This window comes from Melopsittacus undulatus, chromosome 13 (genome assembly GCF_012275295.1).
Source record: "Melopsittacus undulatus isolate bMelUnd1 chromosome 13, bMelUnd1.mat.Z, whole genome shotgun sequence".
Classification (NCBI taxonomy): domain Eukaryota; kingdom Metazoa; phylum Chordata; class Aves; order Psittaciformes; family Psittaculidae; genus Melopsittacus; species Melopsittacus undulatus.
Window position 1 is genome coordinate 5,439,730 of NC_047539.1, and position 25,871 is coordinate 5,465,600.

The window sequence follows — 25,871 nt, forward strand, 5'->3', positions numbered from 1 at the left end:
AACAAATTGGAAGCCAATTCCCCATCAGGTGCCTGGAAGAAAAGGTTTTAATAGCAATACTTTGCTGGGTAACAGCCACATTGTGGCTTCCTCTGGCACAGGGGGTCTAATGTTGCATCAACACTTACTTGCCACCCATTGCCTTACTTTGCCCCTACCACTGAGGTGGTGTGGGAGGCTGTTTTGGCTTCCCATTGCAGAAGTGGTAAGGTGGTGGGAGTCTCCTCACTGCTTTTTGCTAGTCGTGCACTGACTCTGCAGCTCTGCAAAGTCACAGAGAGCTCAGGGGAGCTGTGCCAGGATGGGGGAGATTCCCAAAAGGCTTCATTTTCCCTCTGCTCCCATAAGCAAGCCTCTTGCAGGCTGCCAGCTCCAGCAGGGTGCTGGTGAGAGGCTCCCCAGTCTCCCTGGTGACAAGGCTGATGTCAGTCCTGTAGGAGAGGGGGCCGAGGGGAAGCTCCTGTCATCAGCTGTGGCCAAGGAACGTGCAGTGTGGCCTGTCTGCCTCTAGCAGAAGGCAATTAGACTCCATTAGTGCCTCTGCCAGTCCTGCCACTCACATTATTTCTCCCTGCTTTCAGCAGCAGGAAAATGTGCACAAAGAGGGAGGGAAGGCAGGGGCAGGAGAATGCAAATGGGAGATGGTCATCAATCAAACAGACAGCAAGGGAGAGGGGAGCAATGCTGCAGGGAGGATTTGCTGCTGGGTGCTAAGGGGAAGAGCCACAGAGCCTGGTTCTCTCCCTGGATCAGAGATGGGCTCTTCACAAGCGTTTGGTGGCAAGGACAGTGTCTCAGAAGCACTCACTTAAATGCAGCTCAAGTCAGTGGGCATATGTCCAAATGCAAGGTCAAGCTGCTGAGCACAAGTAGGATTAACCCCCTTTGCAGTTAAGTCCTTAGCTCCTGCCATTCTTCCTCTGGGGAACAGAAGATGCTGACTCGCTCTTACAGCCTCTTTGCCCTCAGGCACAGGCAGAGGAGGGGCTTTTAGAGGATACTGTGCATCTCTCAGCAGTGGAAAGCATACAAAGGAAGGGAGAGTAGAAGCTGACCAGGTAACCTTGGCTGTTCAGGACTGAATGGCTGATCCCTGAACAGCTAAATAGGTTTTCAAAGCAGTTTAGCACAATGCACTAGAAACATTCCCACTTAACCTTTGAGCCAGGAGTTTGTGTCTGGATTCTGCCTTGGTTTAGGCTAGCTGCATGCTGGTGTTGCTTCAGGACTGAGCCCTAGCAGACATGACATCCAGTACACAGCAACGGGCTCTCCTTCCCCACTGCTGCCTGGTACCTCCTGGTGCTGCTGATGCTCACAGCCATGAGTAGCTTTGGCAAGAAACCTAAGGCCAGATCCAGTTTTGTTCTTTCACTCTCCTTTCCCACCAGCACCCTGAGTGAATAGTATTTGCATTCTTTTGTGCAGCCAGCAGCAGTTAATCCTGATGCTGACAGGGGCTCTGTGGTTCACACTGGCTTCAGGGATTGTGAAAAGCCACCTGCCACCTCTAGCTGAGCTCACTAACCTTGGTGTCACCATGTCCAGAAGGGATGGCTGGGCCTCCATCCCATGTCACAGCACCCAGACTCTATTGGGACTGTGGCCCTCAGTGGTGGGGATGTGGTGATGGAGAACGTGAAACTCCTCCAGTAAGGAGTGTTACTGCCATTCTGCAAAGTACTCAGTTGCTTTCTCTCTTCCTAACAGGCCTGTCATGGAGGTACCAAGTGACAACCCCTTCAGCGAGGAGCAGGCTCGGCTCTACTTCCGAGACATCGTCTTGGGCATCGAGTACTGTGAGTACCATCAGCACTGACAGCAGCTTTGCAGAGCCTCCTGCTCAGCTGGGGAGAAGCCTTTCGACTCAGTTGAGCAAGAGAGGTCCCCTCTAATTGCATGTGATGGGGTTTGCAGTTGGTGGTGGCCTCCTGAGCTCAGATTTGCCCAGGCAGTATCACAGATGTTGGGAACTGGTTTTCCTTGGGAAGGACATTAGGAAAATAGTTGCTTCCTTGTTTCTTCTGTTTATCTCCTTCTGGAGAGTGTCTTTGGAGGTAATAGCAGAGGCAGAAAATGGGTGTTTGCAGTGACATGGACTGAGCCAGTTAAATACAGCTGGAGCAAAGTAAATAAGGCCCAGCTTGGATCCCCTGCTGCTCACTCATCTTAGGGCCCTGCCTATATCCTCACTTGAGCTACTTGCACTGGAGCAGTTCATGCACAGGGTACTGCCAGGACCCATGTAGCATGGTCTCATGTGCAAGAGATACCCATGAGCTGGCTGGTCTGCAGTTACTGCTTCTGTACCAGCATTGTGAAACTGCTGCTGAGCTGCATTTGTCTCTGTGCCTGTTTGATTCTGCTGTCCTCCTTGTAGACAGCCCTTCTGTAGAGTTTGTGATCTCATCAGTGACTGCTTCTTTTGCACACTGCTGCACGAAAGAATTTACCATGGCTGAATATGAGGAGGAAGAGGCAATACAGATTTTGCAGAAGCAATTCATGCCTTACAGATCTATTAGTTTTCAAGAGGAGAAAACAAACGTGTAGATAAGATGATACTGCTACTTAATTGTGTTTTGACTGCCAAATAACTTTTGAATAGATCCATTAACAGAAGCTCATAAGTCTCTTTGGATGAATGGCCTTTTGTGGATTAATGACTAAACAGTCAGGAAAGCAGGAATACAGCTTTCACAATGAAGAAAAGTGACTAGTGCCCTTAAACAGGAGCCCATATTGTGGCCTGGGTTGTTCAATATATTCCTGAATGAGCAGTAAAAGGCTAGAGTATGATAAGAGAGGTTGGTGATGACATCTAATTATTCAGAATGGCCATTGTTAGAGCTGACTGTGAAGTCTGGCAGGAAAATGCCACGATAGCAAGTGATGGAATGATGAAAATTCATTTTTATCAGTTGCTGACTGCAGGGTAATGCATGAGGGGGAGAAATGCCACTAAAGATATGTGCACTGTGATGGGCTCTAAATTAGGTGTTCTCCCTCAGGCTTCATTCTGCATGGTTCTCTTGAGAATGCCAGCCCATTACTTAGTGCCATTCAGCAAAGCTAACCAGGTTTGGGAAATTATTGGGTATGAAATAGAGAAGAAAACAACAAATGGCATTATACAGTGATTTGGATCTGTAAGATTCTTAGGTACAGGCAAGGAATACCTTGAATATTTTGTGCAAGTCAGCTCAGCCTGTCTTAGAAACAGCTCTCTAGAGCTGAAAAAGGCCCTAGAAGGGTGCTCAGGATGGTGCTGGAACATCTCATGTACAAAGACTAAAGCTCATAAGATTTTAAAATTATTATGGGAAAGTGTAGTATGACAAAGGCTGATAAAATGCTGTCAGGGAGGTGATGAACAGGGAATGAATCTTCTCTCTATCTAAACCCACAAGAACTAAGGGCAGCAGACAAAATGATGAGGTAGCCCGTTTAAACCAAAAGGAATTACCCTTTCCAGCTGTTTCAACCTTAGGGAATAAGAACCTGCTCCTTTAATAAACCAGAGGGAATTGCTTTTAATGTGCTTTCAAAAAGCCAGTGTGTAGCAGCATCAAACTCCAAAGTAACATTTCATACTGCTGTAGAGCTTTGAGCTGCTTCTGCCTCACTTCATGGCTTTCCAGTGGCCTCTGCAAGCTTTTGCTTTGAGCCAGAGCAAGCCCCTCACTTCTTTAAGGCTTTTGAAGGCTCACCTGGTTTCAGACACCTGCAAAGAAAAGTCTCTGAGCATATAGACCTTGCTGAGGCAGAGCAAGGTTTGGGGTGCCCGGGTCCATCTCCACACTGCAATACAAACCCACCTCTGGTTTTGTCTAAAACTAGGGGGTGGAAATAAAATCAATGTTTGCAAGCCTGGGACAGTGCAGAAGCTTCCAGGTGCTGCCAGAATCAGTCAGGAAGTTGGTGGGAATGTGTATATGAATGGGAAGCTCAAGACTTTTATCCACTACAGTTGGAAGGGTGAAGACTGCAGCTTTTTATATTCTCATTAGCATTCATACTACAGCAGAACCTGCTTGCCTCAGCTGGGAGAGCCAAGCTCTGCTGTGCTGGATGCTGCTGGCTTTACAGTTCCTGCTCAGAGGAGACTTGGAGTTTTGAAGATAGTATGAAATAAAAGTGTGGGTAGTCCTAGGCAGATGGAGTGAAAGTGGGGAATAAATTCTAGGATGCCCAAGCATTCCCAGCAACAGGAACAATAGGATGCTTTATTTTGGGCTATTGAGTAATCATTTATTTTATTAGCAAATGGAAGTTAAAAACAGTGTTCTGGCTAAATGCATGGCAATTACTATGTGATTAAGAGGAAAAGCACACCAGTTTGTGCACACTGAAGGAGAACTGTTGCCAGGCAATGTAAAGATTGCAAGGTAATATTGATGTAAGCATACATAATTATTATGTAATTTGGGAGGCTCAATAACCATGCAGCTGCTTGAAGCTTGCAGTTATCACAGCAGCAAATGCATCATTGCTGCTTGGGCTTTATTGAATTACGAGTTGCAAACTCCCATTGGAGCCTGCAAAGTATTAATGCAGGGCTGTGCTGTGCTGTTGGGAAGACTGACTTGTGCATGGTGGGACGCAGGGACAGAGCTCCCTAGCCAGGCAATGGCACAGTCCCAGCCTTATCCATTAAGCAACAAAGAAATAGGCAGGTTCAGTGTGAGAGCCAGGGAGATCCACCCATGGTAGAGAATCCCCTCCTCTGGCCCCCAAACTGCTGAGAAATACTTTGAGCTGAAGTGCCATCATTTAAGTGGTTCATATGTTCTGTTTCTTGTATTCCTGTCTTAGACCTGGGCTCTGTGTGAACTACGTCAGGAGTTACTTAAGCACATGCAAACTTAAACTCCTGTCCTGGTGAAATGGGCCCTACAAAACAAAGTGCTTTTGCTCCTGCTTGTAAACACACACACACACCCCCTCATGTGCTGGGGAGACAGGCTGTTGTCTGTGTGTTGTAAGTGCTACTGGAGTGGGAATTTCAGGATGTACTCAAGTTCTTTGGTTGGCAAAGTCTTGCTGGATTATTTGTATCATTAACTAAAGCATGTGCTTGAGCATCTCTGTGAATTGGGGATACGTGCAATTACCTCCCTTTCCACTTGCCTCTAGCAGTGCTTATCTGGGATTATTTAAGCTTCAGTCTCCCTTGTAGTAAGGCAAACATTGCTTCCCCAACAGTACTCAGCAGAAATAGTCACTGAGGGAGTTAGCAGGAGTCAAGCCTGAAAGCTGGAAGGTGAATTCAGGGCTGAGTCTGATCCTGCAGGTTTCAGGGTCTTGGGAACAATCATGCCATCTCTGTGCCCCCCCTGGGTTACAGACCTCTGTCACATCTTCATGGGTGGCTTTTCAAGGCTGTTCTGCTTGTGATGCTCTGAAGCCCTGAGTGCCTAATATGCAAATCAGAGCTGGCTTTTCTGAGATGAGACTTCATCTCCTTGACCATCAGGATGTGAGTGTGATTTCCAGTGTCTTAAAAGGAAATTTAAGCTAATACATCAATAGCTGAGTCAACACAGGCTTGTCTCTTCTGGAAATATCTACTACAACCTAAGCCCAGTGTGAGTGCATTGAAGCATCAGTGGCATAAATGGGTTTGGTCGGGTTTGGTCGGGTTTGGCTGTTGGCAGAGGCAAGTTCCTCAGACCTCATGTTGGCGTGGGCCATCAGAGCTGGGACATGAGTCTGTGATGGAGCTGCTATGTGCTCTGCTGTGATTCCCAGCAAGCTACTTGATCCATCTGTGCCTCTGTTCCCATGTGGGAAATAGGGAGCTTCTCCTTCTGTGCTCCTGCCTCTTGCCTGCACAAGTTAGAGCTCCTCAGAACGGAGCATGTAGAGGTGAGGACTCTCAAGTGCAGCTGTAGCTGGAAGGTGCTGGGTGTTCTAAATGACAGCACCAGGAGAAGAGGGGCTGGCTTGTGTTTTATCATGTGCAGACAAGCTCTGTTTAGATGATTAAAACAATCAAAAACCCTTTCACGTAGCCACAAGTGTTGCTGATACTGGTCGATGAGGGCTTTGTGTAAGAGAGTAATGAGCTGATGGAGCAGATCAGAGAGATGTGCTAGAGCCTCTTAAGAAAGATCAGGCCGTTTGATTTGTGATGTTGTTTGATGCAGTTATGTAAGTGGCTGTGCTCAGGGTTAGAAGCAGCCCATGGCACAGAGCAGCTGTTCTGACAGTACCTCCTGCACATAGGCTGCTTCCAGCAGTGATCCCTCAAACAACATTGGCATGTGTGTAGCCAGGGCAGGAAGCTTGTCCCCTGTGACTGGTGATATGTGATGTGCTCGTATAGGCTGGAGGACAGGTGCAGAAGCCTTTAGCAAGGCTCTACCTCTTCTTCCCCTTCCCTATTGTTTCCTACTGGCTGTATCCTATCCCTGTCACATTTGTCGAGAGTACGATGTCAGCAGGTGCTGAAGATGGAGCACAAATGGAAACTGAACACTTCCAAAGTGCTGGGCAGTGCCGGGTGTTGGGGTCCCCCTTTTCAAGTGGCAAAGTCTTGATGCATGGAGGAAGAGAGTGGCAGAATAATGAAGAGCTGGGATCCTCACCCCAGCTACACAAAGCTCCTGCAATGGGCTGAACATGAGAGGGAAGGTGTTCTCCTTGCACAGCCCACTGCAGCCACATCCTCTGTCTCTTTCTCAGTGGAACACTGCAGGCAGGTACAGAGGCTTGCTTCAGAGAGCAGAATTCTGTCTTAAGCTCTGGATGGTGGTGCAGCAGTTTTCTTGGGAGGGTGTTAAATCATTTCTTTGCTACAAGGGTGATGTGACAGTAATACTAAGCAGACTCTGCAGTAGCACCATATGGATTGCTTTTGCCCTTGAATGGGAATGGGGTTCTGTTTCTAATCAACTATAATTCAGACTCAGTAAATAATAGGATGTGTCAGTGCATTGCAAAGTTTTATATGGATAATTTTTCAATGAGCTTTTAGCAAGTTGGTATTAGCCTATTGGAGGCCTAAGATTTCCAGAAGGGAATGCAGTGAAAAGCACCTCTTCTAAAAGGACCAAGGGACAATCTCTCTGTTTCTAGCACTTCTACCTCTTCTCCTTCTTGGTCTTCTCTGGTTGTCAGTCTAAGAAGACAGTTCCCAGATGTTTTCTTCTGAATAAAAAGGAAAGCCTATTTAGTCTCTGAATCCCTTGTGGGATCTAGAAATGAGAAGTGTTTGTGCAGTGAGTTGCACATTGCAGGAAAAGCCAAGGGACTGAACAGCAAGAAATGATGTGTTCAGTGGAGCTGTGCTAACAAGCAGTGATGGAGCAGAGAGGCAGAGCAACAGGAGACACACAGAGAGGCCAGGCAGGGCTGTGTGCTGCACTCACAGGTAGGAGCCATTGCTTTCTTTTAACACCATTCCCAAATCACCCACTGGCTTTTCAGAGATGATGCTCAGCATGTGCCAAAGCAGTGTCCTCAATGGGCATGTTTTGTGGCCTGGAAATACAAACTAGCTACTCGTTCCCTGGATAGTCAGCACCCAAAGTGTTTGGAGGCATCTGGATGGCAGAATGCCACCAGGCAGCTGTGACAGACACTTGACATTAAAGACACGCTGTCTTGTTGTATAAGGGCCAAGCATGAGAAACCATGTTTGTGGTGCTGATGAAGCAATGGGAGAAGTGGGTACAGAGTGCCTGAAACTGTTGAAAAGGTGTGAGTAATCCAGGTGTGCTGCTGAAGAGGCTTTCAGAGTCCATAGTGGGACAAGGGCTGCCTTAAGGACCAGCTTTTCATGGAGCTCTGGGTGCTTTTCTTTCTGCCCCTCTTGGGAAGGTGTGAAAGCAGGAGCAGTGGGCAGCCCCAGCATGGCACACCCCACATCCTCAGTGCTCTGAGGAACTCTGGATTACTTTGGTTTGTACTTAAACCCCCAGACTATTGCATTCATGCTGCTACTACCAACTGACTTAAAATACATCGTAATGGAGAAACAAAGTCCTGAAAAGCCAGACTTTCAGAGACCTTTTATTTTGGGCAGTTATTTCATATGCTCTCAGATTTGAATACCCAAGCATGGGTTCATCTCAGCTGCTACAGGCAATAGGTCAGCATAACTGCAAGTGTAATGCAATGTCTGTAATTGAGAGGATGAGATAGTCCTTTCCCAACTGCTGCTCACAGCCTGAGTGCTCTGAATCCTCTTGAGGTTGTATCTCTCCATCGCATAGCATTAGCCTTCAAGCCAGCTTTTCTTAGGTGTTTGCACTCCATTCTTAGGTGGGATTTCCCTTGTTTCTGAGCCCCACTGGGTGAAACGTCACCCTGAGATGTGCCTGATCAGGCTTTCTAACACAGGCTGTGATGACAGTGTCCTGTGTGGGCTCTCACCTGTCCTGCCTATTTGGTTGATGGGGTGCCTCTGAGGTTAGCAAACAAATCTTTCTAATGTGCTTTGGGATCTTTGCCTAGATGATGCTCTAGAAATCCATGGAATTGTTATTCAGATGCAAATAGCCCTGAACTACTGTCACCTTTCCAGTGAGGTGAAGGATGGATCTAATAAAACTGAATTTAAGAGTGCTGCAGAATCAGACTTTCTCCTAAGGGCTCTGTGATATCTTAACACTGTTCCATTTTCATTATGAAAAGGTATTGATTTGTTCTTCGAATTGGGCCTGTCACCACAGAAAGCACAGAGCATCTCAGAGCCCAGGGAGGTTGTTCCTGTGAGCTGCTGACCTCTGCATTAGGAGCAGGATCCTCTCCAGGATTTTTGACTCTGGGAGGGATGCAGACAAGTACATTTGCATGGGAATGAGTGCGTTTCAGCTGTTGATGTCCCCCTTGTGTGTGGTAGGTGGGGCCTGGAAGGGGGGCATGGATGGGATGTTCTTCCCAAGGAGATCATGGGTTAGTTTAGGAGAATAATCCCCAACCCCTGATGGAGCAAGTTTAGCTGTTACAGAGAGTTATTGTGGTTATGCTTCTTTAAAGTGCATTTATGGTTTTTATTCAGGTGTTGAAAGTGCTTCTCTTTCTGTGACTGACACTGTTTGCTAGCAGCTGTGTCACAGTGTGTCCTTAATCCCAGGCGCAGGAAGAGTGTTTTGTTTCTGGGACCTCTGGTCCTGGCTTGCAGTGACGGTGAATAGCAATTCTAACGAAGGTGCCTTGCCTACCTGCTGCTCTTACATCTGCAGAGGGAAGAAACTTGCTCCCAGATGGTTCAGGCTGTTGATATTAGAGGGTTAATTTGTGCTGGTGATTGTGTTTATCTGACTGTAGCCATCCTGCTCTCCTTGGGTGGCTCTGTGGGTCCTGTCCCTTCTGTACAGTCATCAGCAGCCTGGAGGGTACCATTAGGCTTTTATTAGAGATGCTTAGCTCTCCCTCTGGAGATCTGCAGGGATAACACCATCTTTCCCTCTGCACGTTGTGCTGGAAATCAGATCACACTGGTTTAACAAGTACCTTTCCTGCAAGACAGCTCTGTCCCCAGCTCCTTCTGCAGCATGTGGCAGTGATGCTTGTGTCACTGCAGGCACATCCCACTGCTCTGCCTGTCAGCCTTTGGCCAGCCCATTGCTTCCTGCCCTTCTCCCTGCAATGTGTTACCTGCAGGAGATCTGCACTTGCAGCAGGAGTTGGTGGGTTGGGAAGTTTTCCTGAGCTTAGCTGTGTTTCTGGCCTCTGGATGAGCAGTCCTGCTGCCTTCCCGCAGCTCTTCAACCAGCCAGGTTTGTCTGTTGCTTGCGAATGGTTTTGGGGGCATCTTTTACTCTTCCTTCTGCAGCCGTGTATTGTACTGGGCTGTTCCAGTGGCAAGGTACAGTGCAGGAGAGGATAAGACTGTGTGTTTTGAAGCCTGAAGCCTGTTTTGGATGGCTGTGCAGGGGAGGACGCCCACAGCAGCTGATACACTGGGACTGTAAGAACTGTGTTGCTTCAGAGCAGAAAAGGGATTTCAGGTTGCCTTTATCAGGTTAGCAGCTCCACTCCAAATCATCTCTTGGCAGACATGAGCTCTTGCTCTTACAATTGTTGCAGCTGTGATGAAGCCTTGTTCACTTACACCAGCTGGTGCTCAGTGCACAATTCCTGTCCCACATCCTTCTCCCTTCATGGCTATGTACAAGGCAGCTGGATTAGGAGGCGGAGGATTTGGAGTTAGCAGAAGTCTTTGGAGCCAGCTGGCACCAGACTTTCATTACTGTCACACAAACAGCAGCATGGTGCTGGCTGGACACTGCTGCTCCTGACCTAGCCAGCCACTTTCCTCTGCACCCATCTCTTTCCCATCCTGTTGTGTGATTTAAACTGTGTGCCAGGTTTGCAGAAGCACCTGGCTGACATTGCACTGCAAAGCCCTGGGATGTGTCAGACTCACTCCTGAGAGCACAACCTGTGCTCTTCTGCCCTTCAGGCACTGTGTAGTAGTGGTCACACTGTCCCTAACACTCACATCAAGCACGTGGATGTTTTGGATTGGGAAGCACCAATGTTCATTGACCCTAGGGTTTGATGGCTTTGATTTTTGTGAAGGATGTGTTTCTTATTTGTTCACCATTTGGTACTGCTTCTGTGCCTAACAGCCAGCAGTGCCCAGATCTGGTGGGTACCAGGCTGAGCTGGGCACTGAACAAACACAGAGCAGCTGGCAAGCTGCCTGCGTTTTCCCTCTGCTTTTATTAGATTGCACAAAGGCAGAGAATGTGTTCTACAAAATAAATAGTTATATGGGAATTGGTTTATGGGTTTGGTTTGGGATTTTTACTTTCCTGTATGGAAGAAATAATAAGAAGCCTAGAGTACCTGCTTACCTAGTGTAACTCCCTCAGTTTCCACACTTAGCTCCAGGGATGTACTTGTTGTTTGTTTTAGAGGCACTGGGAATCTTATCCCTGTGGTATCAGGCAGACACCTCACATCTCAACGTGGCCACGCAGTTAGCTGCTGCACATCTGGAAGAGGATGCAAGCACCAGTGTTCTCCAGTAGGTTTTAATCTGCTGGGTCTTGCATGTGCCAAGGAGAGCATCCCCAACAGTGCTGCAAACTAACAAGAGGTCCTTCCAGAGAAACATACCTCCAAGTGGGGCTTCCCCTCCCCAGACACAGCCTGCTGGAAAGCTGGCTTGAAAAGAGCAGAACAGTCACTTGAAGCTTGTTCTTTCTTGGTCCTAAACCATAAATGGGGATGCTCTGTAGAGCAGGCTGCCTCCCTGGCAATGTGTGGACCAGGTTTGTAAAGCAGGAAAAGGTTAGATCAGCATTTCCTCCACCCAATTACGTGTTTCCTAGGAGATAAGAAAAGGGTTCATGTGGAGGTATAAAAAACCCCATGCTCTGTTTGCAAGAAGGAAATGTGAAAAAGGTGGTTGTGGCCAGTGGAGGAGGGAGGCCGAGGGGTCCTGTTCGCCTGGGAAAGGCAGTAAAGGCTTGGTACATTTCATCTCCTGTTCAGTAGAGTCTTTTGGGGTCATTTTGTGTTCTGAAAGTTGGGTTTGATTTTTAAAGTTGTTCTCCAAGCTCCTGAGAAGTCACCACTTCCCCACTGCTCCCTGCTTCATACAGCAAGTGCTCAATCCACCAGCTGAAACGATAAGGCCAAACAAAACTACAGAGTTTGATGGCTCCTTCTCCAACAGCAAAGCTTGGTCCCCCTGGTTGGGGTGTTTCTGGGTTCATGTCTCTTCTTTGCATGATTACTGGTGAGAGATGTGTTTGGGTGTTGTACTCTGGTGTACGGCCCAGTGAGGCACCAAAAAGGAATCGCTATAGTTAAATGGAACTACTACTACATTCTATTACATACACAGCAGTAGCTTTGAGTGGGGTGCCTGAGCTGGCACCTGTTTTCATCCTTCTGGACAGGATGCATTGGCTGCTGTGACAGACCATGCTGCTGTGTTGTTTCAGTGCACTACCAGAAGATCATTCACCGGGACATCAAGCCTTCCAACTTGCTCTTGGGAGATGATGGGCATGTCAAAATTGCCGATTTCGGAGTCAGCAATCAGTTTGAAGGGAATGATGCCCAGCTTTCCAGCACGGCAGGGACACCAGCCTTCATGGCACCGGAGGCCATTTCAGACACTGGCAAAAGCTTCAGTGGAAAGGTAGGTCTTGGCTCACAGCTTGATGTCTCATGGGTCCCCCAAGCATGGCACAAAGGGCAGCACCACCCTACAGCCTTTGTGTGTTGCTCACCCAGGGATTGTGGTGCAAATTAGGGTTGTTCTTAAGTAAAACTGAGCTCTAATTCTGTGTTCAGTCCAGGCAGAATTCACACTGGTTGTTCTGGGCAGCAGGCAGACACTTTACTGTGCATACCTGCTCAGGAGCCACGTGAAGAGTCTTTTCCTTGCCCAAAGGGAAAGAAGGAAACTGGATTCTTTTCCAAAGTAATGAAGAGGCACAGGGGGCTGCTGTACAACAGGGTCGTATCTTGATCTCCTGAAAGTGAGAGGCACTGCTAAAGGCTGTAATGCAGACACAGGGATATGGTCTAATGGGTTTTTTTTTCACCTGGAGGACTTTTGAGGTTCAGCCTTGAATGGTGTCATCTGTAAGGAGAAGGATCTGCTTGCTGGTCGCTGTGCTCCACAGCACGGACAAGAGAGGCAATGTCCTCATTCCTCAGGCATGCTACAGATGCCTTTAGGAGCCCAAATTCAGGCAGAGTCTGCACAGTACAACAGAAAATGTTCAATGCATACAAATAATGCTCTCTGAATCAGTGGGAAAATCTACCTCATTCAGATAATCTGGATTGCATCTCATTTAGTGCCTGTACATGCTTTCTTTCAGGCACTTGACGTATGGGCCATGGGAATTACCCTCTACTGCTTTGTTTACGGGAAGGTAAGGTGGCTTTCAGCTGCTGGAGCTCTGCATGGCAGTCTCTCTGCCTGGCTTTTGACTCATTCCAAATAAAGGAAAATACTAGAAACAAAGAGTTGTCTTCTGCAAGCTCCTGTTTTCCCCCATCACCCTGCAGATGAGAAGGAGCTAATGCAATCTGTGGAAAGGATGGTTTCTAGAGTTGATCCCTGTGTTCAGAGCTGTTGTTCATGCTACAACTCTAGAGCAGCATTGGTAGCACCAAGAACAGTTTGTTGAAGGATTAATCTCTGATGCTTGTATTTAGAAACAAGCCAGACAGAGCATGGAGAGAGGCATAGGTTTGATCCCAGGCTATTGTAGCACTTCAGCAAACCAGATTACAGAAAGCTCTGTCTGCCAAAGCTGAGGTGGGCCAGATGGAGTCCTCTTTGTCAGAGCCAACTCTTCAGAGCTGCCTTCTGCAAACTCCATGTCCTGTCATGGCTTTTCCCTGTCCTGTCACAAAAAGCCCCTCGTCCCTCCCATCCTCTCCCAGGGCAAGCAGTACAACAGTTATGGGGGGTCTGTGTGTGCAGGTATGTGACCTGAACTTCCTGTCCAAGCACTGACCTCTGCAGATCCCACCACACAGGTGCAAGGCATCCAGCTCAGGGATAGGAAGTGGCAGGGAAGATGGCAGAGGCAGAGCTATCTCCATTGCTGGTGCGATATTGCAAAGCTAAGTCAGGATGGGAAGTATTCTTTGACCTGTGTCTATAATGATGTCTCATTTGGGCCAGTATCTCCATTTTGCAGGTAGAAATGGAGCAGAGAAAAGGAAAATGTGTAGTTCACAGTCACCTGATAGGCTGGATGGAGGGGGGATCCCAGTCCACTTATGTATTCCCTAGATCCCTCTGCTGTTCTTCTGTGTTTCTTCCTTAATAAGGAACAACCCAATTTATTGTTGTGGGGAGATTTGATTTATCTCCATCTCTGTATAGAATCAAGAGAGAACAGAGACTATACTTGTGTATGTGAGTAACAACACCTAAACAATGCCACGCTCTCTGGCAACTGGAAGATCTTCTGTTTGTTTTACAGTGCCCTTTTATAGATGAATATATTCTGGGTCTTCATAATAGGATCAAGAACAAGCCTGTGGAGTTCCCAGAAGAGTAAGTGAACTTTACTTGGCTACTGTAAAATAACGTTCAGTTCTCAGTGTTATTCACTGTGCAGCATTAATCCTGGTAGGTCACCCCAGGGGGACAGACAAAGGGGGCTGAAGTGCTTTGCTTTCTCCTGGGTCCTTCTCATGGGTTTTGTGCCGATGATGTTGTTGAGGCACTGCAGCTGCCTTTGCAGCTCATGCATTCATGTTGTGTGGACAGGGAGTAAAGGAAATGGTTCTTGAAACCTTTGGAAGTGATGTCAGCATGGGTCCAGTAAGTTCTGCTCTGGCTACATGACCCTGGATGCATGGTTTGGTTGGGGTTTCGTGTTTTTCCCACATGTAGCCACCAAGTGATTCCATGTGTTCATTTTGAAAAGCAGTGTGGTTATAGATCTTGGTCTCAGTCTAAGTAAACACATGCTTTGGCCTTGGAGCTGGAGAAAGTGTCCAACAGAAAGGATGCTTTTCCTGAGATACACAAGCACAGCTTGGTGCATCCACACTCTTCACTCTTCTCCAACATACTCCAGAAACATGAGAGTTTTTCCTGTGTGCTGGCAGACAGGGCTAGAAAGAGACCCCAAACAAATGAATTTACTCATTTGATATTAAGAGGCTGCTCCCACCCTGCTTTGGTCAGTGAAGGAAACCCCTGTTGGCCACAGTCAGAGCTGCATGGTGGGGACTGGGGCTGTGTTAGGTGGGCTGGCTGGCTGCACAGTCACAGCACATCCTCTAGCCCACAGAAGTGCACTCAGCATTGCAGAGGGACATGCCAAGGCCACTCACATGTCATTTGAGCAGTGGGAAGTTCAGCATCAAGGTGCCAAGTGATGAGTGTTTGTGGTCTTGTCAGAGGAGCCTGGCAGGAGGTGATTGCGCTCCATAGATGCTCAGTCCCTGCCCCCATGTCTTTTCCCTTCATGCATCTCCTCCATCTTCAGGCCTCACATGACTTTCTGCTGGTGATGAATTTATTTCACCTGATTGCTATCAGGTGAAGCAGCCAAAGCTGGACTCTTCGTTTCCTTCCAAAACCAGCCCCATCGTCAGGCAAAGAATTTCTGATGCTATTGCTCCTTTAATAAAAACGTAGAGATAAAATGACTTGATTTAAAACAAGCATGAGGAAATTAAAACTCTAATGAAAGGCACATCTCATACTGGAGAGGAAGGGGGGGATGTTGTCAGGGAGCCCATGATGTGTGCAGGTACCCAGCATCTATCACGTGAATGTTTTGTGAGCTTCTCTCTGAATCTTTAGATCCCTCCAGTGAAGGGCTGGGGCTCTGCCTTGGCAGTCCCAGGCCTCCTCCTGAGGCTACAGAAAGCAATGGGTGCTCGGGCTGTTCTAGTTTAGAAGTCTGCTCTGGGTGGGATGAGTCAGACCAGCTCTGCAGGCTGGTTCATTATCTCTCCACTGGCTCTGAAGCACAGACACTGGAGATAGCTCATATGGAGCCATCTCTGCTCAGGCTGTTGGAGCCTATGCTGAGGTCTATGTGGACCACACATTTCAAGGACCTTAGAAACAGATGAACAAAGAGGTAGCAGCCTGGAGTTTATGAGCAGCCAGTGTTTTATTGCTTCCTCCTCCTTTGAACCCCATCACTGAGAGTCTGTAAGGAACTGGTACACAGAGTGCCAAGTTTCAGACCAAATCCTTACAGAGTTCTTAGAATCCATTTTATTGATAGCTGACAACAGATACGAGGAAGTGCAATCTCTGTATCAGCCCTACAAAGGTATCAATGCATGATGAATAGTTATATAGAGAGAAAATTCCTCTGAAACACGATGGAGGGAAATGCACAGCTGTCATCTTTAAGCTGTGACTAAACTTTTCATGGACAAAAAGGACTGAATTGTCAGGTGAGGTTTGATAAATGCAGTTCTATTCCAGTTAGTTGCTTTGTCCACTTGCACTTATTGAGTATCATAGAATACCTGGAGTTGAAAGGGACCCATCATCCTGTGGCCACAAGGTCAGGCTGCTTGTTAGATGGCAAACACAGGCCCCAGTCATGGGTATGGAGCAACTGTGGCAAGAACCCTGTGCTGTTGGTGGGGTTTTATAGCAAACCAGGCTTTGGGCTGTTAGAACATGCAGGCTGCTCGTGCCACATTGCTGTGTTCCCACTGGTTGCTCTATGGTCAGGGCAGGACTTGGTCTTGACAACGCTGCAACAGAAGAAGTTGTTTATGTTTCCTTGGCAGTGTTCTCTGTGCTTGCTTGGGCCCTGGCAACGTTCCCATCCTCCCAGCCATCATGTATTTGGGTTAGCAGTCAGCTTACAAGTGACTGTTCCCATCTGTCTCTGCAGTAAGTTATTAACATTTAATGGGCTAACTGGGTTGTGCTAAGAACCTTTTCTTCATTCAGACAGTTCCATCAGTGATAACTGGGCTGTGATTTGGATTTCTCAGTGACTCGCTTTCCCAGCCTAAAAAAAGCTGCACCCCTGGTTGGGTTGTGGGGGAGCAGAGTTACTGGGTGTTGACAGCTCTCTCTAAACTACATCCCTTTGTTAGATAAAGCAGCAACAGACACACACATAAACTGGAATTCACTGGAGTGGATCCACCCTGGCCTCCCACAGAATTAGCATCTCACTACCCTTGGGAATATTTTGGTTGCAACTTATTTCACCATGGCTACAAAAGATACATTCCTGTCTGCAGCCAGGCCATGGAAACTCATTGCCTGTTTCCTGACAACCTTTAGGACAGAGATGGAGCTGACTGTACTGGTGTCATTTGTCCCTTCCCTTCCCTTAGAGATGCTGGGGTAAATATTTATCACTCTGCAGTTAGCATTCTTGCCAGCAAGTCCTTGGCATGACACAAGGTAAATGGGACTAGCTCCCACCCTGATGAAACTGGTATAACTGAAAAGCAAGCTGGAGAAGTTTCTGTACAGATATGTATAAAGAGAGCCAGAAGCTCTACTGGTGAGTGTAGTTTCCCCTGGTGAAGAGCTGAAACGCAGGACAATGTTCTCTGACCTGCAGGCACCCTGTAAAATGATCTGTGGTGCTGGCAGCCCTCCTAACTAGGTGCTGAGCTCTGTGATGCTTTGCCTTTTCCTGGGAGCTGTTACAGAACTACAACTGTGAGAAATGTCACAGATGTATTCCATAGATAGTGCAGGCATCTTAGATGAAAAATGCCATTGGGTACAGCCTGGAGAGAAGGGAAACCAGAGGCCTGGCCATAACCCACCTGACACTTTGGTCCTGTTTACAGGGCTTTTCCTTATGACATTAATCCTGTGTTGTGTAGAAGTCTGACACAGAGAAATGTTAGGTGATGATGGATTCTAATTGTATTTTAAATAACACTGTTCCTGGTTTGGCACAAATCTGATGTTAAGTGTTTTAAAAACACCATCTCGCATGTATCTCGGTGTGGTTCTCCTGTGGGAGCCTGTTTATTCTAACCTCCTAAATGCACTGTCACTCCCCATAGCTGTTCCTCTGTGCCTGGAGCTCATCTCAGGAGCAGCACCATTCTTCCCATTCCCACTTAAATTGTTACCTGCAGTGAAACCTAGGAAGTGGGAAGTCTCTGAGGGCTCATCCTGCCATTCCCCTTGTCTTGGCCATACTGCCTGTGGACTTACAGCCCCTTGATGCAACTTGGAAAGTGTTCAGACTTTAAACTGAACCCACTTTCTGCCCTTCCCACTGAACAAGCAGTGTTTCCTTGTGGTTGGTTGTTGAAGGTCTCATAACCAAAGTCCACATAAAGTATTCATACATTATTAAACAGCAGCTATGTTTAACTGAATTGTCCCTTCCTGTAACACGGCCTTCATTTAGGTTTATGATAGTTTATTCCCTCCTCTGCTTGGTGGGGTGGTGGGCACAGCACCTAGTCCTCATCAGTGTTTTCAGTCTGAGATCCAACCCTGCTGGGGAGTGACATTTCATGCTGCCAAATTCCACCATCTCAGAAGTCATTCGTGGTACAGGTTCTCAACTGCCTAATACAGTTCTGTCATACGCTGGCATTTTATTTCAGTAGCACTTTGATAATACAGCTCAAGTGTGTTTTGAAGACATTGCCTGCATCATTAGTGGCAGACTAGAGGGACAAACTGCAGGACCACTGGCTCCGTGTGAACAGAATGGCTTCTGTGCTCATGCACTGCAGGACTTAGATCTTAGAAATAATGTTAAAAAATCAGATATTTCTCTTAGTCTGCTCATTCCCTCCTTTTGTTACCCCAAGGCTGAGCTGTACAGGTAGGAAATACCCACTTACTGAACCGGCTGCCATCAGCATTCATGGAAGCAGTTTAGTTAACACAACCTGCTTAGCTGAAACCTGGGTGTCAAAGGGTGATGTTTCATCCAGCACATTTGCTCATGATGGAGGTTTAGCAAATCAAGTAGTGCCCTTCTTGTATCATCCAGTTCAGCTCCAGTTCTGCCCTCGGTTACATTTTATTGTCCCAGAATCCATCCTCTAAAATTCCCCCATAACTGTTCTTAAAAATGTCCTTTCATCCATTCACTTGATCCCTTGTCCTGCATTTTAAGAGTGTGCAGCTGTGTTAGTGGGCAGAACAGGGCAACCCAACCTTGTAGCAGTGACCATGATGCCTGAGAAGGAGCCAAGCCAAGGAGACCTCCCTTTCTCAAGCTAGGTTTGCAGAGAAAATAGCTTCTGAGTGAAAGAGATTCTCTACAGAGCATAACCACAGTAAGGACTGTGTATGCATGAAGCACTTAGAATTCCATGGTCATCTGTATACTGCTGTTCTCTTTACTCAGAGCACAGATAAGTGAAGAGCTCAAGGAACTGATTCTACGCATGCTGGATAAAAATCCAGAAACAAGGATAACAGTCCCTGAAATTAAGGTAACTTGGGCATTGCTGTTATAGTCTTTTGGCTCAGCTGATTTTGTTGTTCATTTGGTACCTTCTAATGAGGCAGAGCTGTTCCCAGAGCTTGTTTTGGGAGCTTTCTCTGGCACAGCCTCAGAAAGAGAGAGTGCTCATTTTGCAGCATGTAACAGCTCTGTCACTGCTGCTTGCTTGGGGAATACTGACAAAAGCTTTCTTGTTTACCTATTTAAATTGAACTTATTCAAAAGCTGCCTGATCCTCAGGGAATCCCTGGGAAGATCAACACTGCCATGGGGACTGCTAGCTGCAGAGCCTGTGCTGTCAGTGTTGAACCTGTGTTACAGGGGCTGGAAGTGTGCTCCTGGTGCTTGCATGGTCAGCAGCCTCAAGGTAGCATGTCTGTTTCTATCAGCATTACTTGGGAGATGCTTTTTGAGGATGCTCTCCCCTTTGTGCTCTAGAGGTTTACGTGGTGCCCAGGTGGGTTGTTTGCTATTTATTTAAGCAGGAGGCTGTTGCAGTAGCATGAGGCCTCAGTACTCAGACCCAAGTACTCCATTTTAAGCATCTGAGCAACCTGATTTAGTTGAAGATGTCCCTGCTCATTGCAGAAGTGTTGGATTAGATGAGCTTTGCAGGTCCCTTTTACCCAAACTGTTCTATGATTCTACCTACATCCTTATTTGTGCAGATGCATATATGACTTTCATTTTCCCAGGTAGTGAGCACACATAACCCTAAGTGAAGTGTATGCACTTGAGAGAAGGTGAAAATGCTCTGGATAACTCAGATGTTCAAGGTGTTTCAAACTGGGTTCCTCCAAGATGCTGGTAGTTGGTGCAACAGTACTGGGAGTTAGGGAATGCCATCTGGCCTGGCAACATATTGCAGCATTTTCCAAGGGAGCTGGTTGAACTGCATCACTGGAAGTGGAAAACAGCCATACTGACAGCTCACCCCTGTAATCAGTCCTGTGCCCCCATTTCTCTCTCATCACCAGCATCACAGCATTCTGCTGTAGGAAGGAGACCTGCAGCTCTCTCTGTTCATCCCCATGCAGGTGCATCCATGGCTAACCAAAGGTGGTGAGGAGCCCCTGCCCCTGGAGGAGGAGCACTGCACTGTGGTGGAGGTGACAGAGGAGGAGGTGAAGAACTCAGTGAAGATGATCCCGAGTTTGCCAGCTGTGGTACGTATGCACCACAACTGCATTCTCTGCATCGTCAAGAACATGGTGCTTTGCTGAAGCTTTAAAGTGATGAAGGAGGTGTGAGAGGGTACACGTGTGCTCCTGGCGTGACAAGCTTGGCCTTTCAACCTGCTGTGAACTTGTTGTGCCTCCGAGTTCTGCAGGAACTTACTATGTGAGCAGTGCTATTTATACCTGTCTGGCTGCTCTAACAGGAGCTGTATGGTTACACCCCAAAAGTGTCTGGCATCAGCCACCCCAGAACACCAGAAGCATCCCAAGTGTGTTTTGTTTCATGACTCTAGAGGTTGCAAGACACCTAATTCAGCTTCTCAAAATGAAAGCTCCAACCTGGAGGTGACCAGGCCAGAGAAGCAGGGAGAGGACATGTGCCACAGTGTATATAGCTGTCACTTCCCTGCCAGCCAGTGTTGAGGGCTTTCTTGGTAGTTTGTGTGTGGTCAGCTGGAGATCTGCTAAGGGCAGTTACTACAATGCAGGTATCTTTGGGGGGTTTCACATGGGGAGAGAGGTGATGAGCATGACAAGGACCTGTTTTCACAGCCCTTGTGGTGTGATGTTAACAGAGACGCTTGCCCAGACAGCCAGCTGGAGGAGTGGAAACCATCCTTTCCCCTGGATAGCAGGAGCTAGGAGCACTCTGCAGCAGTATTGCCTGCCTGGAGAATAGCCCAGGAGAGCTCTGGTGCCTCCTTCTCACAGGCTTGGACCACCATGAGTGACAGGCAGTGGTCAGCAGCGTCTGCTTCACCTCTTGCCAGCAATCATGTGCATCCAGGATGCCTGAGCTCACTGCCTAAGGGAGTGGTGCTGTCACTGCCTGGAAGTCAAATAGAGCTGTTGTCTGGGTGCCTTTAGTTCATGCTCTGGCTTCAAGGAGTCACTCAGTCCTGCTGTTCTCACTGCTCTGGTTTGCTTCCTCACAGATCCTGGTGAAGGCCATGCTAAGAAAACGCTCCTTTGGGAACCCGTTCGAGGTTCAGACGAGGCGGGAGGAGAGGTCCATGTCTGCTCCAGGGAACTTACTGATGTACGTATACACAGCACATGCAGAGTAAAGGGGCCTGGGGAGAGGGAAGAAAGAAGTTTGCAGATATTTTCTGTAGCATTTAAGGACAAAACTCCCTGCTAAATCAAGCTCTAAAGGTTAAAATCTACCTCAAGTCCTCTAGGATTCAAATCCAATGCATTAAAGGAGCCTAAATACTGTGTTTATAGATGCAGTTCTCTGTAAAATGCATTGGGCTTAGCACACGTGAGGTGCTAAACCTGGGTGTGATTTTCAACTTGTTAGTTTGTAATACACTGTGATCAAAGATTGATTAGAGCTTGGTGAACTAAAATAAGTTTAAAACCAGTCTGTTCTAGATATAGATTGGAGGGTTTAATTCTTCCATCCTTTTTTATGAACAGCAGAAAAAGTGCCAGATGAGCAGTTTGCGTGTTTTACAAACTCAAAATGAGATGATGTGATTTAACTGGGCAGAGACACTGTAGAGAAACATGGGCAGACAGTGGAGAACACTTTGACATTGCTTTTTCATTTGAGTAAACATAGAGTGTTTTCACACTGGCAGTTATGAAATAGTGGAATGCATTGCAATGGGGTATATTGGAGGTTGGATATAGATGGCTATGCTGGGATTAAAAAGGGAACAGATTAATTCATATTAGCTTCTTCAACAGTTTTTAAGCACAATGGTCTGGATGCACAGGGCTGGAGGAAGGTTTTCTGTGTCCTTTCCTTGGCTCTTCCTCTTTATCTCTCTTTTTTGTTACTGATCCCTTTCAGAGCCAGGATTCTGGGCCATCCATCCTTCCACTTACTGCTGGACCAGGAACAGTTATTTTCATGTTCTCACCCCACAGGATCTGTAAAGCTGTGGCTCACAACAAAGCTGTGTTGTCCTAAAGTGATCCTTTCTCACTCAAAATCCAGTACCATGCCTAGCAGACTCCTGTGAGGGTGTGCCAAGAGTCTCAATGCACCTTTGACAATGCAAATAGAAGAGTCTCTCTCTCATGAGTGTGTTGGGATTTAAGGGCTCAGCTCAATTAATAATTATAATGCATTAGAGCCTAAGTGTGTATTGGAGACTTGAGTAAAATCTTTGCCTTTGAGTCCATGACCAGTTAGTATTGAACACCAGTTTAGCATTTAAACATCCATACATGAGTGCTGCTGTGGGGACCTCTCTGGAGAGCATGGCAGTGACAGCTCCTATGCCAGCTTAGCACAAGGGATTTGTCCTCATTTGTTTCCCTGGGCTCATCGCCTTCCTAATTAATTATTGCTCATGTGACACTTCTCTGCCCATATCTTCACTGTCATTCCTGCTCACTGCATTGCATTGCTCTAAAATGTGAACACATTTCTCTTCAAATGTAGTAACATGTGCTAATTCAGAGCAAGGCAGGACTTCTCTTCAAACCCTGCCTGAATTGATATTTCAAGATGGTCTTTTCTAGTACCCGGAGCCTCTTCCCAAAAGGGACCTGTTCCCTTCCACCTTCATTTGAGATGCTTAAAAAACCCATGCCACTAACCAAGCAGCTGGTGGGAAAACTTGACACTGTGGCTGTTTCCTGCTTGGAGCTGGGTGCTTTATTATCTGCTCAGAATAAGTGAAGTTTATTTGATCTCATGGAGCTATGAAGTTTCTGATTAACCATATTATCAATGTCTAATCCTTTTTGACATCTTTTTAAGTCTTCAGAATTAGCTGTAAGCCTCCACTTGTCTCCAAAGTTGATAGGCAAATTCTTCAGCTTATACAAACCCAGCATCTTTCCCTGTCTCTGCTCATTCTAGCCCTGTGTTTGCATTCAGGCTTCTTGTGCAGGTTGAAAATGGTGTATCATTTCTACTGTTGTGCTGCTTGTGCCCAGTGCCCTTGGTTGACGTGTCAGATCAGGGATGGAGCTGTGACCGTGCATTGTAAGCACTTAGAAATGTCCAAAAAGAACATGGACTGGCTTTGAATGTGCCAGTTCTCCACTGCACTAACTCCTGCGTTTTCATTTCTCAGTTTCATGCCATCAGTGCCAATTTTTGGCAGTAAAAATTGACTTTCTCCTAAGTTAATTCATGCATGACTGAAGCTTTGGGGACTCATCTCAAAACTCTTCTGTTTAAAAGCCAGACATTGGCTAAATCTCTTCAACAAATAGTGTTGTATATTAAACACCACAGCAGGGAGGCTTTTTATAAGGAATGTGGATGATTGTTTCAGACTTTGAAAAATGCTCTACTGGTTGAATCTCATGAAAATTACTTCAAATGTAAATAGATCTGTTGAATCTAATTACATTGATTTGAAGTGAACCAAGTCTAAATGGGAATGTTCATTGTTCACCGAGTTATCTCTCGATTACAGTGTTATTTCCACCAGGGCAAACAGAGTCAGAGACTAAACACATCCAGTTCTTAATTCACAGTGGGTTTTCCTCTAGTAAAACCAGTTTTAATAGGCATATAAAATAGAACATCAGTGCAAATGTTATGAATAGTGCTGTGTTAGTTAAAAGAAGTTTTGAGTGAGTCTGGATGACTATAAATTTCCAGGACATAGCAGGAACAGATAATGCTGTTGTAGCATAAGGTCCCTGTGGAGTTCCTGCATGTCAGGTGCCATTTCCACCCCTGTAGATGGAGAGGGGACCCCAGAAGTGGGACTTGCTAGAAGGGCAATGCCTGCAGCCATCACTGTCCTCTGGCCATGCTGCCATGTGCTTGCCCACAAAGAGCTGAGAGAAAAACAAGCCCCAGGTTCCCCAGCTCTCCATCCCAGAGCTTCTCCCCACTGGCAGTGTCTTTGGAAAGGGATAAATCAGCTTTTGTAATACTGCATCTCCTGCTAGTTCTAGGTAGAAAATAACTTGTTGTGTTTCTATATTCCTGGAGTAATGGTTGGACTTGGTGATCTTAAAGGACTTTTCCAACCCAGTTGATTCTATGGTTCTATATAAGGAAAGAAAGAAAGGCAATTAGAAAACTCCAGTTTCACATTGAATTTAATTCGGCTGCATGTGTAATTGCCAGAGCCCCACTCACTGCTGCTTCGAGCATCTTACATCTGTGCCCATACTGAGAAGATGTTTTGCAGGAAATCCTCTGACAGCTGAGTCTGCTTTCTGGTATTTGATGTCTAACTGATGGTTCTTAAAATGGATCTGGCCTTTAAGCTCCTTCTTTGGGATTTGGAGAGGAGGAAGCTAAATCATGTGGTTGAATCCTTATGTTTAATTTCTCTCTGCACTACCTATGCACAGTGTGCTGGGCTCTGTTCTAGGAAAGGCTTTGTGCAGAAGCTGCATGTGCAGAAGTCTTTGTGATAGCAGGAGGCCTTTCACGTTTGCCACAGCCTTTGTTCCTTTAGAGGACACCAATAAGGCACTAGTGATTTGAAATAGCTCTTAAATTAGTACTGGGAGGAGAGAGGGCTTTTCTAGCACTCCTTAGGTCCAGAAGAAGCAAATCCTTTTCTGAGTGTTATTTATTGCTTTGTTTAATAGCACTGAGAAGTGGAAAAGGCAGCTGTTAAAATGGCAGACACATTCACCAGGTAGAAGGGAACTAAAATGAAGATGCTCCCATTCAGCAGTTGTTTTGCAACAGCAGCACCTCCACACACCTAGAACTCACGTGTGAGTGCTGCTATCCAGAGCTCTCTAGCATTCTAAGTTCTGGGTTTCTATTAGCAGTGTTTGCTACATTTCTTCTGCTTCAGATTTCTCCTAATTGAATCAGCCCTGGCTTTACCACACTTTATTGCTCTCATTTCTTGCAACTACTACCTATCAAATTAATTGCTGTGCTTTGACAGACCCAATTTACTTTCTCATTATGGCTTCTATTACTAGTGATGAAGTGTGGTTGTCAGCTCCTGTATGGGGGATCAGGCTGGATTTAGGAAGCCTACCCTGTTTCCAGCCTTGCCAAAAAGAAAGCAGGAGTCATTCATTACTGCCCTTAGGGCCATACTGGCCATGTAGGCTTAGGCACGAGGAAGCAGGAGGGAGAGAGAGGTAAAGAACTGGCTGCCCCAGGTCTCCAAGCAGCCCAGAGGTACTTGTCTCATGGGGGCTCAGAGAAAGGCCCAGGGCTCAGTGCCACAGGGCTGCTCAGAGCTAGGCTGCAGAGGTTCCTCCGGGGCAGCCAGGTTTACAGCATCAGCTTTGACAAGGGAATGGCTGCAGACTGGGTTTCAATTTGCCAGCTGTGTCCACTGAAGATGCTCCCTTGGTCTCTGCTAGTGCTTGGTGTCTGTCTCTCCAGTCCCAGGAGGATTTCAGATAGGTACCATGTAGATGTGTCAGAACAGAGCCAAACCCAACCAAACGCCATAACAATTTTCACTGCAAGGAGAGAACTGCATGCTCACAGGAAGAGCTGTGCCTCACGGTGCAGGTAGGTATCCTTGTGGTCCACTGATGCTAAATCACACAGCCCAGAAAGCACAGCCAAGCGTCAGTCCCTAGTAGGGGCTGGAGTGGGTTTGTACCAGTGCTACCATCTTTATCTGTGCTTCAGGCTGCAAATGAACAGGACTGATGATCCGTGCTACATTTCATCTGCTCAGTAGGCTTGTTAGGTACAGGAAGACGAGCTCCTTCGCCTGCTGCCATCATCTTCATGATCACTTTCTTTGTCTCACTGTTTTGCTCTCAGGGACAGGCTTCTCTTAAACACAAATTTGCATCCATCTTTAAGGTAATTCAGTGTTTATGTTTTGCCTGGGTGCTGTAGAAACCTGTGTCCTCTCCTCAGCCTGTGTGATTTGTGTGGTAGTGAGAACATTTGGCTCCATCCCTT

General features: G+C 46.8%; 1 protein-coding gene across 1 annotated transcript in view; it reads left to right on the top strand.

Annotated features, from left to right (window-relative positions):
- Positions 1–25,871, top strand: part of CAMKK1 (calcium/calmodulin dependent protein kinase kinase 1) — an 85,662-nt gene that overhangs the window by 57,014 nt on the left and 2,777 nt on the right. Inside the window, exons 9-15 of the mRNA XM_034069036.1 lie at positions 1,711–1,799; positions 11,910–12,109; positions 12,801–12,854; positions 13,920–13,993; positions 18,771–18,858; positions 19,907–20,035; positions 20,983–21,086. Of these exons, the coding sequence (XP_033924927.1) occupies positions 1,711–1,799; positions 11,910–12,109; positions 12,801–12,854; positions 13,920–13,993; positions 18,771–18,858; positions 19,907–20,035; positions 20,983–21,086 (738 nt within the window). The remainder of the gene's footprint in view (positions 1–1,710; positions 1,800–11,909; positions 12,110–12,800; positions 12,855–13,919; positions 13,994–18,770; positions 18,859–19,906; positions 20,036–20,982; positions 21,087–25,871) is intronic.